The sequence below is a fragment of the Fukomys damarensis genome, unplaced genomic scaffold, assembly GCF_012274545.1.
Source record: "Fukomys damarensis isolate Sample0158 unplaced genomic scaffold, DMR_v1.0_HiC HiC_scaffold_17, whole genome shotgun sequence".
Classification (NCBI taxonomy): domain Eukaryota; kingdom Metazoa; phylum Chordata; class Mammalia; order Rodentia; family Bathyergidae; genus Fukomys; species Fukomys damarensis.
Window position 1 is genome coordinate 74463685 of NW_022900929.1, and position 13143 is coordinate 74476827.

The 13143-nt window shown below is 60.3% G+C and overlaps 1 protein-coding gene across 1 annotated transcript in view; it reads right to left on the reverse strand.

The window, feature by feature from the left end:
* Duox2 (dual oxidase 2) overlaps positions 1–13143 on the reverse strand; it is a 15860-nt gene that overhangs the window by 653 nt on the left and 2064 nt on the right. The window contains 26 exon segments of the mRNA XM_033765318.1: positions 1–114; positions 451–609; positions 814–1046; positions 1713–1866; positions 2107–2234; positions 2439–2488; positions 3205–3304; positions 3442–3672; positions 3749–3927; positions 4391–4474; positions 4647–4716; positions 5316–5503; positions 6980–7073; positions 7286–7511; positions 8933–9118; positions 9246–9448; positions 9556–9669; positions 9783–9920; positions 10182–10300; positions 10437–10612; positions 11027–11190; positions 11637–11739; positions 12179–12269; positions 12678–12774; positions 12886–12946; positions 13016–13025. The exon segment at positions 1–114 is cut by the window's left edge and continues 40 nt beyond it. Of these exon segments, the coding sequence (XP_033621209.1) occupies positions 1–114; positions 451–609; positions 814–1046; positions 1713–1866; positions 2107–2234; positions 2439–2488; positions 3205–3304; positions 3442–3672; positions 3749–3927; positions 4391–4474; positions 4647–4716; positions 5316–5503; positions 6980–7073; positions 7286–7511; positions 8933–9118; positions 9246–9448; positions 9556–9669; positions 9783–9920; positions 10182–10300; positions 10437–10612; positions 11027–11190; positions 11637–11739; positions 12179–12269; positions 12678–12774; positions 12886–12946; positions 13016–13025 (3472 nt within the window).

Below are 13143 nucleotides of genomic sequence, written 5' to 3' on the forward strand. Positions count from 1 at the left end.
GATGTAGATGTGCACGGACACCAGGTCCTGGTGGTCGTTCTCCTCCACCTCCCGGATGATGTCCGCCAGCCACTCGAACTGCCGCTGGGTCCGCGTCACCCAGATGAAGTAGATCTGGGGACACACGGGAGGGAGCGCGGGCAGCTCGGCTCAGGCTCCTCCTCATGGGGTTTCCACCCAACTGACTGGAAAGCCCCAGACACCCGCAGGCAGCAGAGCTCTGTCAGGGGCCGCCAGCCCGTCTGCAGGCCTCCAAGCGCGCCAGGCGCCAGCAGGGACCTCTGGCTACCTCTGCCCTCCATCCCACCAAGGCCAGCATCTCAGCGGCTGGGTGTGAATGGCCCTGCAGAGTCGCACCTGGGAGCCAGCTTTCTCACACGGCTCTGCGATGACACTGGGAAGCCACCAGGCGCCTGCTCCCCACCCAAAGAAAGGAGGAGAGACGTTCACCTTTTTACAGAGCATCTGGCTGCCCAAGGACGATTTGAAGACCAGGTCTTTGAGGATGGAGGCAAAGGGGGTGACGCCGATGCCCCCTCCCACCAGCACGGACACCTCAAACTTATGCCACTCCTGGTGGCCCTCTCCGAAGGGTCCATCGAGGTAGAGCTGCCAGAAGGAGAGGGAGAGGTGAGCCCAGCCTCTTCCCAGCTCTGAGGCCAGGATCAGGCAAGAGAGTTCCCAGGGGAGGGCACAGAGCCCCTTAGCCTCTTTGGGGGCCCCTCCCAGCCTGGTCTTGGCTGGCTGGCATATCTAGTCTTGGGCAGGGCTGGCAGGGACCCTCTGCCACAGTAGAGGCCCAGAGCAGAGTACCTTTGGGTAGGTGGTGCCACCTTTGCCTGCCGGGGGCGAGTAGATCTCCCGAAGGCGCATGGTCCAGGGCCCCACTGCCCGGATGTGCAGGCTGAGCGTGTCCTCATGGGGTGCGGAGGTGAGTGTGAAGGGGTGGTACTCTGTGGTCCCCAGGGCCAGGCAGGCGATCCGCACCCACTGTCCTGACTTGTACTCGAATCCCTGGGGCCGCTGGAACTGCAGGTGGGTCACTCCTGGGGTCACAGGCAGGGAAGGGGAGAGATCAGAGGCCACTCCTGGCTCCTAAGGACTGACCGGTCCTCCCCACACTCCTGGGGCCTAGGGAGTGTCCCAGGGCAGTGGGGGCTGGGGAAACGGGGCTGGGAGTAAGAGAGTCTGTTTCTGTGTCCTGGGTGACACAGACTTGGACTTCTCTGCTCCCTGTGCAGCCCTTCTCCTCCTCTTCCCTCTCTCTCCATGAAGAATCCCAGCCTGCAGGCTGAAGGGACCTCAGGAGCAGCCCCATGATGCTCTGACACCTGAAATCATCTTCTGCCACCCTCCACGGAGACGCAAATCTCCAGTTAGGACTTGGGGCCATCTGCCTGTCTCTGAAGGGGTTCCTTGGAGAGGACGTATGGCTCTTTGGCCTGCCCTCCCCTGAAGATGGCCACCCACGTTGGGGTCTTGATCGCCCTCAAATCCTCCTGCCTTGCTTTCTGCTCAGTTACTGCTGCTCCACTGTCTGCAGGTCCCCTGGGGGCCCAGGCACAGCTCACCCGGAGGCTGCATTTCTACCAAGAAAGCTTCAAGAGTCCTGAGAGTGCCAGGGGATGAGGGGGTCGGGAGGCCCGGGAGGCTCCAGTGTAGCTGAGAAACCCACGTCTGGTGCTCCCACCTGGGTCAGGCCAGGTCGGTACCTGAGGGCAGCAGCTCGGCCTTCACCACGCCGATCTCCACCTTCTTCCGGCTCAGGCTCACCAGCTTGTCGCCCCCCCAGATGATGGCCGGGACCAGGAAGTAGATGTGGAAACTGGGCAGTTGGATCAGAGCAAAGCTGCCGTGGATGATGAGCTAAAGACACAGCCAGTGAGTACAGCGGGGGCCCAGCCAGGCTCCGCCTGTGTTCCCCTCACCCCAGCACTTCCTGCCCAGGTGCTGGGCTCGGACCGTGTGCATGGGTTGGTGGCATAGGCTGGAGTCAGAGGCCACAGATTCCCTGGGCTCAGTTTGAGATCTTGGGTCTGACGCTCCCTCCTTTACATCCTTCCCATCCCATCCCAAGTTGCCTCCCCCGCCCAGAAGAGCCCTCACCAGGGCGTAGAGCAGGACATAGAGGTGATGCGTCAGCCAGAAGGCCCGGAAGCTGCGGTGGCGGAAGTACTGGGAGGCGAAGACGTACATGATGGCCAGGACCAGGAGCAGCAGCACCCCTGTCATACCTAGGGCCAGGGAGACAGTCAGCGAGCCGCCTGGGGACTTCAGCCCCAGCTCCTGCACTCTCATCCCTCCAGGGCCCCCAGAAGAGGCTGGAGCTGAGGCTGGCCCAGGTCACTGGACAGGGACCCTGTAGCCAGTACAGATCAGTGCATGATGTTCGGGGGTCCTCAGAGGAACCCCAGGTGCCACCGCTCCCCCACTCCTACCTGGAATGGTCTCGAAGAACCACCAGTAGAACTTCGGGGGAATCTTAGACCTGCGGGGCAGAGACACCACCAGTGTCACACACAGGCTGACTGTGGCTGCTGGCTCTTGCTGTGGAGGCCAGGTGGTCAAGGGAGCTCCCAAGGAACATGGAGCCCGGCGCCCACTCTGCCCTGTCAGCCATTTTCCTCCTGTGTTATTCTAAATTCTCTTACTTCGGTTCCTTCCGTTTGCTTCCTTGAGGGCTCATTTGTTTATTTATTTATTTGGTTCTTTTTGAGACAAGGCCTCACTGTGTAGTTGGCTGGTCTCAAATTCATAGCCATCCTCCTGCCTTAGCCTCCTGAGTGCTGAGATTACAGGTGTGCGCCACCATACCTGGCTCCATTTATAATTTTATAAGCTCTATAAGGGCTTATGTTTTGTTCATTGTTCCATTCCTGGGTACCTAGCAACCCTGGGCAGAAAAAATCCTCAGTACATGTGTGTCGAGTGACTGTGTCTGGATGGATGACAAGAATGTGGTCCATAGGTGCCTGCCCAGTGAGTGGATGGTAAACCAAGATGGCAAAAAGTGTGTGTGAAGCACCTGTGGGAAAGTGTCTGGCTTCCCCTCCTAAACACCTGCCCAGCCAGGTCCCTCCCCGAGGGCAAGGTGACCACCTCAGCCAGCCCAAGTGGGCCCCTTGCACTTTCACTCCGTGAGGAGCGAAGGTCCCTGGCCATCTGTTCCTCGTACCTCCAGGCCCAGGAGACCCCAAAACTGACCCATCATTCACAAAGACGTTGGGGAACACGCAGGCCAGGAGGCTGAGGGGGCTGACTGAGAAGATGTAGACATTGACCATGTGGCCGGCACTGTGCAAGACTGAAAGAGAGGCCACGTCAGAGATGCCACATGGGGCCCACACTCCCCAGGCCCGAGGGACAGAGGAGGCACAGGGAGGAGAGATGGAGCCTAAGGATTCCTGGCCTCCTCGCTTTCCCCACCAGGGAGCTGCGTACTGGCCAGGAGGACGGCACCCATGGCGATCCAGCGGTGGAAGTCCAGGGCGGCGTCGAAGGGGATGTAGCGGTTGAGGAAGGTCTCCCGCAGGAAGGTGATGAGGTTGCGGCACATGGTGAGCAGCATGTAGGAGAACATGAAGGAGATGCTGGCCGCGGTACCCCGCGACAGGATGATGCCCACGTAGGTGGTCTCTTCGATGTCAGTGGGCGGCGAGGCAAAGCCGTAGTCTGTGGCCAGAGATGGGTGGATTAGCATGGCGCAGGGCCAGGGTGTGAGAGCCGCCCCCTCCTCCCCAGCTCTTACAGTAGGCACGGTCCGCAAACAGCCCCACGCAGATGGCCGAGAAGATGGCGGTGCACACGATGTGGCGCTTGTAGTTCTCCACAAAGCGCTTGAACTGCTGCAGCTTCTGGGCCACGAAGCCACGCCTCAGCTTCTCCTGCAGCGCCTCGGTGTACAGACGGGGAGGCGGCCCCAGTGCCCTTCGGCAAGAGGGGGCAGGTGAGGGAGGTGAACGTCCCTGGCCTGTCCCCAGGGCCACCCATGCAAGCGAGCCAGGTGACCTCCAGGGTCGGGACGGGCCAAACAGATAAGGAAGGAAGGCAGCGCCTGCTCCAGCCCTCACCCATCTCTGCTGCCTCAACAACTCTCCTGTGACTCCGCCTCCTCTCTCCTCTTTGTTCTGCATCCCCCACCCCAGTAGGAGCCAGGAGACCCCTCACTGCCCTCCCAATGTTCCTTCTGAGCCAAGCCTTTTGCCCGAAGGATGGGGGTTCAGGGATTGAGAATGAAAAGGTGCTCCAGCCTCCAGCCCCCAAGGCAGGTCAGGGGCAAATGGAATGAAACTCAGGATGGTCCCTTTAAATCCAGGAGGTGCAGGCAGGGCCCAGTCACTGAGATGTCTCTCCACGCCTCAGTGGGCCCCAAGATCTGGGGAACACTCACTTTTTGCCAAATCTCTTCTTTAGCCCAGAACCCCACAGTTCAGGGGCTTCTGAGGCAGGGGGCACGAGGTCCTGCGGGCAGGAGCTGCAGAAAGGAAAGTAGGGCCTGGTCACCCCGAGGCTCTGCAGCCTGGAGAAGTGCCAGCCCAAAGCCGGGGTGGGGACAGGAGGTGGCTCCTCTGTCTCCTGGAGTGTCGGGAGGGAGCCCAGCTCCTGAGCAGTCATGGGTGTGGCGGCCAGCGGCTCCCCCTGCTCACCGCTCTCCTGGTGTCCGAGTGATGAAAGAGACACGCCAGTTGCTGTTTGGCTTGAAGAGGTCTCCAAACCCTGGGAAAGAGAACAGAAGCTAGCCTGGCCTCCCTCGGGGGGCAGTGGGGCAGGGTTTGGGGACTGTCTGAGCCTCTGGAAAGGCTGCCAGGTGCTTTTGCTGGTGGCTTGGTCATGTCCTGAGCTCTGGCTCCAGCCCTGTTCTCCTCCTAACCCTGGGCAACGCTGCAAATTTGTGCAATTAGAAAAAGGGGTGCTCCCTGGGCAGAGGCAGGCCTGTGCGTCTTTTTTCTTTCTTTCTTTGAGACAGGTTGTCACTGTGCTGCCCAGGCTGGCTCTGAAGTTGCTAGTAGCTCAGGCTGGCTTCAGGCTCATGATTCTCCTGTCTTGGGCTCCCAAGGGCTTCAGTTACAGGTACCTGCCCCTTTTCATGTCCTTTGTGTAAAGAAAATGGCACCTCTGCCCGGGGCCAGATACAATCCAGAACCCTGCCCGTGGCTGTGAGCGGTGCGCAGGCTGCATCTCCAGGCAGTAGGCAACCTGGACACCTGGATACGGTGGCACTGGACAGCACACCTGGCTCAGTCTGGGCACCAAGGACTCAGAAGAGCACGACCGGGAACTCGCACTGTGAAGATGCTCTTTCCACGCTCACACACCTTTGCCCCCGCCTGTGACGCAGAGCTGCGTGAAGCGGAGCTCGCTGTCGTGGTCCCGCAGCAGGAAGTGGAAGTCCTCCCACGTCAGCTCCTCCTTGTCCTGGAAGCCCGCCTCCCGGAACATGGACCCGACCACCTCAGCCAGCTGGGCCTTGGACAGGCAGTTGTTGGAGATCTCGATGAAGGACCTGGGGGACCCGAGACAGAGCTGCCAAGGTCAGGCGTGGGGAGGAGCAGGGTGCGGCGGGCTTGGGTTGTCTGCTGTGGTTACTGGTGACCCCGGAAATGGCACCAGGAAGGTGCTCATCCAGCCTGCAGTCTACGCGAAGGTGGGTGGGGTGGCGGCCACAGGCTCATAAGACAGGGCGGGTGGAAGGTGACCTTGAGCAGCTACAGAAAGCAACCCTCAAATGGGGATCTGCTGCTAGGGGTGGACGTCTAAAGTGTGCAGGAAGGCGTTGGGGCACCACGGCCCTCTCCTGCAGTGGGCTCTCTGCCCACACCCTTCTGTGGATGCGTCCCACGCCAGCCAGCCCAGGGACTCCACTTCCACGGCCCTGGTGGAACCAGCTGGCTGGGCAGGGGGTGCAGCTGCTTCCTGCGCAGCACACAGCTCGCACAGCCTGGAAGCAGAGGGAACAACGCCCTGGGCACCGACGGGAGCGTCTGCACACTCAGACTCCCAGCACAGTGGCAGAGTTTGTGGCCGCAGTCTTTCCTTAGCTTAGACAAACAGCCCGTGCAAAGGTGTGCAAGCCCGGCAGAGAAAGAGCTGGGCCCACACAGAGCAGCAAGGACTACCGTCCCACAAAGACTAAGCAAGACCCACACCGAGCTATGGGTGAGAAGGGAGAGGTCAGCCTGCAGGGTAGCCCCCTCATCCAGGGCGGGACTCCAGTAAGACACCGCTGAGGGACAGACCGCGATCAGGTGGGCCCTTCTAGAAGCCAGAGTCTGGCTGGGGCTATGGAGGGGAAGAGGCAGAGGGCAGGGGTGTGCTCCAAGCCACGAAAAGCACAAATTAGTGGAAATGTACAAGAGTCTGGGCTGCCATATTCGCCTGCGCTCCCTCAGTTAACTGTGCATCAAACGCCTGCTGTGGGCCGATCTCTCATGAGACCGAAGCCAATTGAACAAGGAAGGGAGAGGAGTCTTCCTGCCTCAGAACCCAAAGGGGGCTGTGTCCCCGAGGCCACTTCCAGAACGAGAAGTTGAGGGGGCTCCTGGCTGGTCCTCTCAGCCCACCAAAAACGAAAGCGGCTCAAGAAGCAGGGAGAGAAAAGGGCTGGGAGGTAGGGAAGCGTCCCATGTTCCTCCTGCTGGCCGTCACGGCGAGTGACACTGAGTGACCGAGGTCATCCGTCCAGCATGTCACTGTGTGAGACACACAGTAAGGGCTCACGAAGGACCCAAGGCATCCAGAAGGGCGAGAGGACTTCTGAGGCTGGTCATACTGATGTTGGCTTTTTCACCCTGGCGTGGTTTTTTGAAACCACTGGAATTTCCCTGGCTGACAGCGGCAGTCCACAGGGAGACCCTGCTCCGGCGGGGTCTGCCGGTCAGAGTTGGATCCCGATACTCTGGGGGTCGGAGACGTTGTGTCTGGTCCTCCAGCCCACCCGCCTGCCCTCCCGGTTGGGACCCCGGGGCGGCTCGGTCCCTACCGCATCATGGTGAAGAACTCGTCCTTGGAGAGGAAGCCGTTCCCGTCCAGGTCGTACATGGTGAACATCAGACGCGACTTATCTTCCGCGGAGCCTGGGGAGAGGGGACGAGGCTGCCTCCCTGCTCGTGGGCTCCTCCGCGGCCTGCCACCCACCCCCTGGCGGGCCCCACCTTTCATGAAGACCACCAGGATCCAGGAACTTGACGCGACTTATCTTCCGCGGAGCCTGGGGAGAGGGGACGAGGCTGCCTCCCTGCTCGTGGGCTCCTCCGCGGCCTGCCACCCACCCCCTGGCGGGCCCCACCTTTCATGAAGACCACCAGGATGTCCAGGAACTCCCGGAAGGACAGGTAGCCGTTGCCGTCCTTGTCAGCCAGAGAGAACATGGACTCCACAAACATGTCCTGGGGCTTGAGGCCCAGGGACTCGGCAAACTCGGCCCTGCTCAGCTCACAGGTCAGGGCCTCCCGCACCTTCTGGGAGGAGTCCAGGGGCAGCGTCCCCGCGTCTGCCTTGTTGATGTCCAGCACCTGCACTCGGACAGCAGCAGAGGGAGGGAGAGGAGGAGGGGAAAAGGTCAGTGACGTCACATGGCCCTAGGGTCTGCTTTGGAAGGACAGAGCCACACTCCTGGTGCTCTGCCCCCTGGAGCGAGAGGGACTCACGGCCCACCACTCTCCCGGAAGTGCCATGCTGTGGGGACAGTGCTGGGGGGCGGCAAGGGGGCCAGGCTGCGGGTGCGAGGAAAGACACCAGAGGCAGATGCTGCGGCAGACACAGCGGCCAGGCAGGAGAGGCCGGGGCGATGTGTGCTCTGGCACGGATTTAACAGGGCTGCCGTGTGCCCGTGATCTGGTCTCTGCCCACGTGCAGGGAGTGGAAAAGTCACCCGTCATTGCCATTTATTAAATGCCCACAGTGTGCTTAGGCCAGGCACGGTGCACAGAAGAGAGATTTTCAATCCGAAGCCTGGTCCAGGACACAGACGCTGCACCCAGCCTGGGAGCCCCCACTCATCTAGGATTCGCATTTCTCAACCTCACCAGCCTCTGAGAGCCCCTCACAGCCTCTTTCACTGGACCTCCCAGCGCAGCTTTAACCACCGCTTTATAGAGGAGGAAAGGGAGTAGAAGGGGTGACCTCCGCAGGTCACATAGAAGGGGTGACAGGAAAACACAGGGAATGCTTAAATGTAACAACATATTAGAGTAAAAGTCACATTGCCACGAATCCCCTCAAAATCCTCCCCTGTGCTTTAAACACATTTTGTGGTTCTTTTTGTTTGTTTGTTTTCTGAGACAGGGTCTCACTGTGTAGTTGAGACTGACCTGGAACTCACTATGCAGCCCAGGCTGGTCTCGAACCCACAGCGATCCTCCTGCCTCAGCCTCCCGAGTGCTGGGATTACAGGCGTGCGCCACCACGCCCGGCTTGTTTCATGGTTCTCGCCACTTTCCACAGCAGCTCTGGAGTCCCCTTTCCTGAGTATCTTTAGGAGGTGGGATCAAAAGAAGAGTGAATGTGGCTGCCGAGTGCCATCCAGCAGAAAGACAGGCTCGTAAAAACACGACATTATGTCGTCATTCACTTCTCCAACAGATCTGGCACCCTGAGCCTTCTGGCTCTTCCCCAAAGTCACAGTGACCATGAAAGGGAAATGTTCTGAGCAGTTTCTGGACACTGAGGCAGCTGGGACAGAGCAACCAAAGACACCAGGAAAGAAGACTCCAGAGCTGCGGCAGACAGTGGCGGGGATGATGGGACGAGCGCATTCGAAGTGAGCTTGAGCACGAGGAGACAGATCCGCGGCACAGTGCTTGTCACTGAGACACATTTTCTAACACTCAGACACACTTTGAATTACTCTCTGTGTGGGAGTTGGGTCCTCCCCACCCCAGGCTGCACGCTGCCCCGGGCTGAGCTCATTCTCCGAGGGCAGGAAGCCTGGCACCTGAGCAAAGAGGTGTCTGAAGAAGATCTCCAGGATGCGGCCCCGCCGCTGCTTGGTCACCGCCTCCCTGAGCAGCTGGCTCTCGCCCATCTCGGCCACGTGGAGGCCCAGAGTCCAACACGCGCACAGGTCCTGCAGCTGCCGCACGAAGGCACGGCGCTCCTCTTCAGAGTTAAACTGCAGCACCTGGGTGACAGGGAGGCCCCACTGCTGCTCAGAGCTGGGCTACCGTCAGGGACAGGGAGCCGCCTCAGGGGCTCGGAGCGAGTCTCCCCAGGATCGGCCTGCAGCACCGAGGCAGGTTGGGCCGTACCAGGTCGTACTCCTTGGGGACCTTGAGCATCAGCATGCGGCGGCCGCGGTTGCTGGACAGGACCAGGTGGACCTGCTGCGGGGGCCGCAGCTGCACGGTGCGCAGCACAGACAGCCGTTCATCCAGGACCTGCAGAATCCTGCCTGGGAGCAGCTGCACGGTGATGGGATAGCTCCTCTCCTTGGGGCCCGGCCACTCCATCGCTGGGTGGGGACAGGCGGGCAGCAGTTGGGCCTCGGAGCCAGCTTTCTCCCTGTCCTTCCCTCAGGCTCCGTCTCCCCTTGCTCCCTCACCCCTCGGCCTCACTCACCCATCACTCCATCTTTGATTGATCCCCTCTTCAAGCTCTCTTTGCCTTTCCTTTGGAGCCTCTTGCGCTCTTGGTTCCGGAAATGGGCGATCACCCCCGCCACAACCAGACTCACTGCAGGGGACCAGAGGCCAGCGGGGAGGAGAACTCGGCACCCCCTTCTCCTCCCAGAAGGACTTGGGGAGGCGCAGGCCGGAGGAGGGGAGCTGGGGGGGTGAGACGCTTACCTAGTGGGAAGCAGCAGAGGGCAACGATGACCAGGCCGTACCCTGCGCCGCTGCCCTCGAAGAAGTCAGTCACAGTGAGGGGCACGCAGCGGGGCAGGCCTTCTGTGGAGAGCTGCTGGGGCTGTGGGCAGGGGTCCCCTGAGGGACAGGGCACAGAGGGCTGAGCTGAAGGTGCCGCTCCTTGGGCAACCCCCATCCTCTGTCCTGGAGAGGACCAGTATCCCCCGCTCTCCGCAGCCGGCCTCCCGGAACTGTCTCCTCACAACCGTCCTGTCTCCCAGCATCTGCCCAACCCGTCCGTCTCAGGGCTGCCCGGCCCACACCACAGGACCGGCGTAGCACAGACCTCCCCAGCCTGGCTGACCACCGTGCCCTGCAGGGTCTCAGGTTGCTCCTTACCTTCTTGCCAGACAAAGACGTCGGGCTGCAGGGCCCCGGAGTTCACCCCGGTGACAGTGACCAGCACATCCCGCAGGGTGGTGTTTCTGATTTCTGAAATCTCTTCCTCGGAGAACAGCCTAGAGTGGGAAGGGGGAGCCATTGGGGTGGGGAGGGGAGGGGATTTGGGCCTGTACCAACCCAGGTCCAAGCAGCCGGATGCGAAGAGACCCAGAGCAGGCAGGAAGGGTACCGCAGTGGGCAGGCAGGCCTTACCCATTCCTGGTGTTCTCAAACCAGTAGCGGTCACCATCCCGAAGCCGCACAAACTGGCTGAGAACGATGGTGCTGAACAGGGGTCCGGGGTCCCCATGGCTCTCCAGGAGCCCCCCTAGGAACAGCTCCAGACGGGACAGGTCCTGGTGGTACAGGGCAGCTGTGGCCTCCAGCACCTAGGACCATGGGCAGTAACAAGTGTGTGTGTGTGTGTGTGTGTGTGTGTGTGTGTGCAGCCACTGAGACACAGGGAGCCCTTGGGGTGGTCACAAGTCTGCTAGGAGGATGACTGTGTCCCTGCCATGGTGAAGCCACTGTCACGTGCGCAGGACCCCATCCTGTGCCCACCAGTGCCTGGCCTCAGCGATTAGCAGCTTAGGGCCCCCCAGGAGCTGGACAGTGGCGGCCACCCAGAGGTGACTCAGCAATGGGACAGCAGAGCCATGAGGGATGTCACACAGTCACATGGGGTCCCTGCTAGTCTGCCTTACGCCATTCCCACGTGGATGATGGCATTCCCACGGAAGGACTCGGAATAGCACCTGCCACAGCAAAGCGGCAGCCACCACCCTCGCCTTACGGTTCCTGACCTGGGGGTCCACTTGGGGGCTGAGGTCACTCCAGTTCTTCGGGGACTCCAGCCCGAAGGCCTGCAGGGCCTGGATATAGCTGGGCAGGCCCATATCCCGGCCATGCTGGATGCTGCTGGCCACGAAGTCTGTGCGGGAGTACTTGCCAGGGCCAGGCCAGTAATCTGAGGGAGACACCTCTGTGAGACCCGTGCCTATTTCAGACGCCTCTGAGAGACCCGTGCCTCAGTGTCACCACAGCCAGTTTCTGGAACAAGACCTTTCCTCCAAGATTCAAGATGCTTCTTGGCATGAAGCAGAAAATATTCTGCCCTGTGCCCCCCTACATTAAGACGGGGCTTTTAAAATGAAAACCTCAGGAGACCCAACTATGCCCCAAAGAGACTGTGGTGCTCCCACCACCCCCACTCGGGCAAAACTGACTAAAGAACAACACAAAACCGAAAAGGAAGGAAGAAGCCTCTATACTCGCTTTTTTCTAATGGCTGTGGATGTTCGTGTGAGTATTTGTGTCCTCCGCATCCTAGGGACCCCAGCTCTGCACTCTGATGACCTGAAAGACCCCCAGCCTCCCAGCCCCCGGCTGCACGCTATCTTGCTCTGAGCTCACCCCGCAGATCTTCCACAACGATTCTGTCTTCCCTCTCCGAAATCTGGGAGGCCATTCCCAGCAGCAGCTCATTTACTTCTTCAGCACTGTTCAGATTGGGGTTCTGAGAATAAATAGCACATTCAAGATAGGCTGTAAGTCCCCTCCAAAGATCAGACCCTCTCCACCCGGACTGGTGCACCTTGGCCAGTCCAAGTCTCTCTCCCTCCCTCTCCCTCTCCCTCTCCCTCCCCCTCCCCCTCCCTCTCCCTCTCTCTCTCCCTCTCTCTCTGAAATGAGTCTTGCCATGTTGCACAGGCTAGGCTTGAATCTCTGTGCTCAAGTGATCCTCCGCCCGAGTGGCTGGGACTAGGAGTATGCAACCACCACAGTCAGCTGTCCCTCAACTCTGTTAAGCAGTTGTCCCCACATAGTTTTCTCTCCCTTCTTCTCCCACCAACGGGTGGCAGCAACAACCAAGAACCAAGACTGCTGCTGTTTCACTGTGGGAAGAGACCGACCAGGGCCCATTCCAACCAGACTGCGCCCTGGCCCAGGCTTACCTCCCGGTTCCAGTAGCTGTTGCAGACCCTGAGAGCTGGGGAGCTGCGGAAACCGTCGCTCAGGACCGTCTGGAAGTGACAGCTGGCATTTCTGCAGTGCAGAAGAGAGGACAAGAGGAGGGTATTCTAGAAGCTAAGACAGGAAGCTAAGTGGGGCCGCGAAGGGGATGACCAGGGTTGAGGGGGTCCCTGAGCTTCCCTGAGCTTAGCAGGGAGTTGGCAGCGCATTTTATTGGCGGCAGGGTGAGCTGTCTGTCCAGTGTGGGGAGGGAAAGACCAGGGACGGTACCCACAAACACCACACTCGGCGACCCAAATTCTGACATTAGGAAAGCTAGTGAGTTTCCGTACTAAGACCAAACCTCGCACCCGATGGTGACGTTTCTGGTCCCCCAAAGTCTTCTTCCCCTCCCAACTGAACTGGTGAAGAGGTCTGTGAAAGGCCCCATCCCCAAGGCACCGATTATCATTTCCATGAGCTAACTGTGCCCCTTCACACCTCATGTACACCCCGGGGGGCACCATGGTGGACAAGAACTGCTCCGAGGCCACCACGAACTCTGGGCAGACACTGGGGTCCAAGAACGGCCGGTATCCTGGGGTGCAGAAAAGAGGGCACGGGAGGCTGGGGCCTTTAGGACGCCCAGGCCAACAGCGCCCCCACCCCCGCTCCCGCAAGCCCTCCCTTCTCCCTCCCCACCCCTCACCTTCATACTCTGGGGGTGTCTTCCCCAGGAAGCTGGGCAGCCACTCATACATAGCGATGCTCTGAGGTCACAGAGAGGGTACAGACAAGCAGGGGGTGAAGCCGGCTGGGCAGGGGGAGGAGGTGCGCACCCAACAGGAACTTCATACAGGGATTGGGGGTGAGGAGTCCCCAGGAACCAGAGGGTGGACGGGCGGAGGGGGGTCCGAGCACAGGAGAGGCGCCCCACACACCAACACCCCACGGGTCCCCGCAGCCA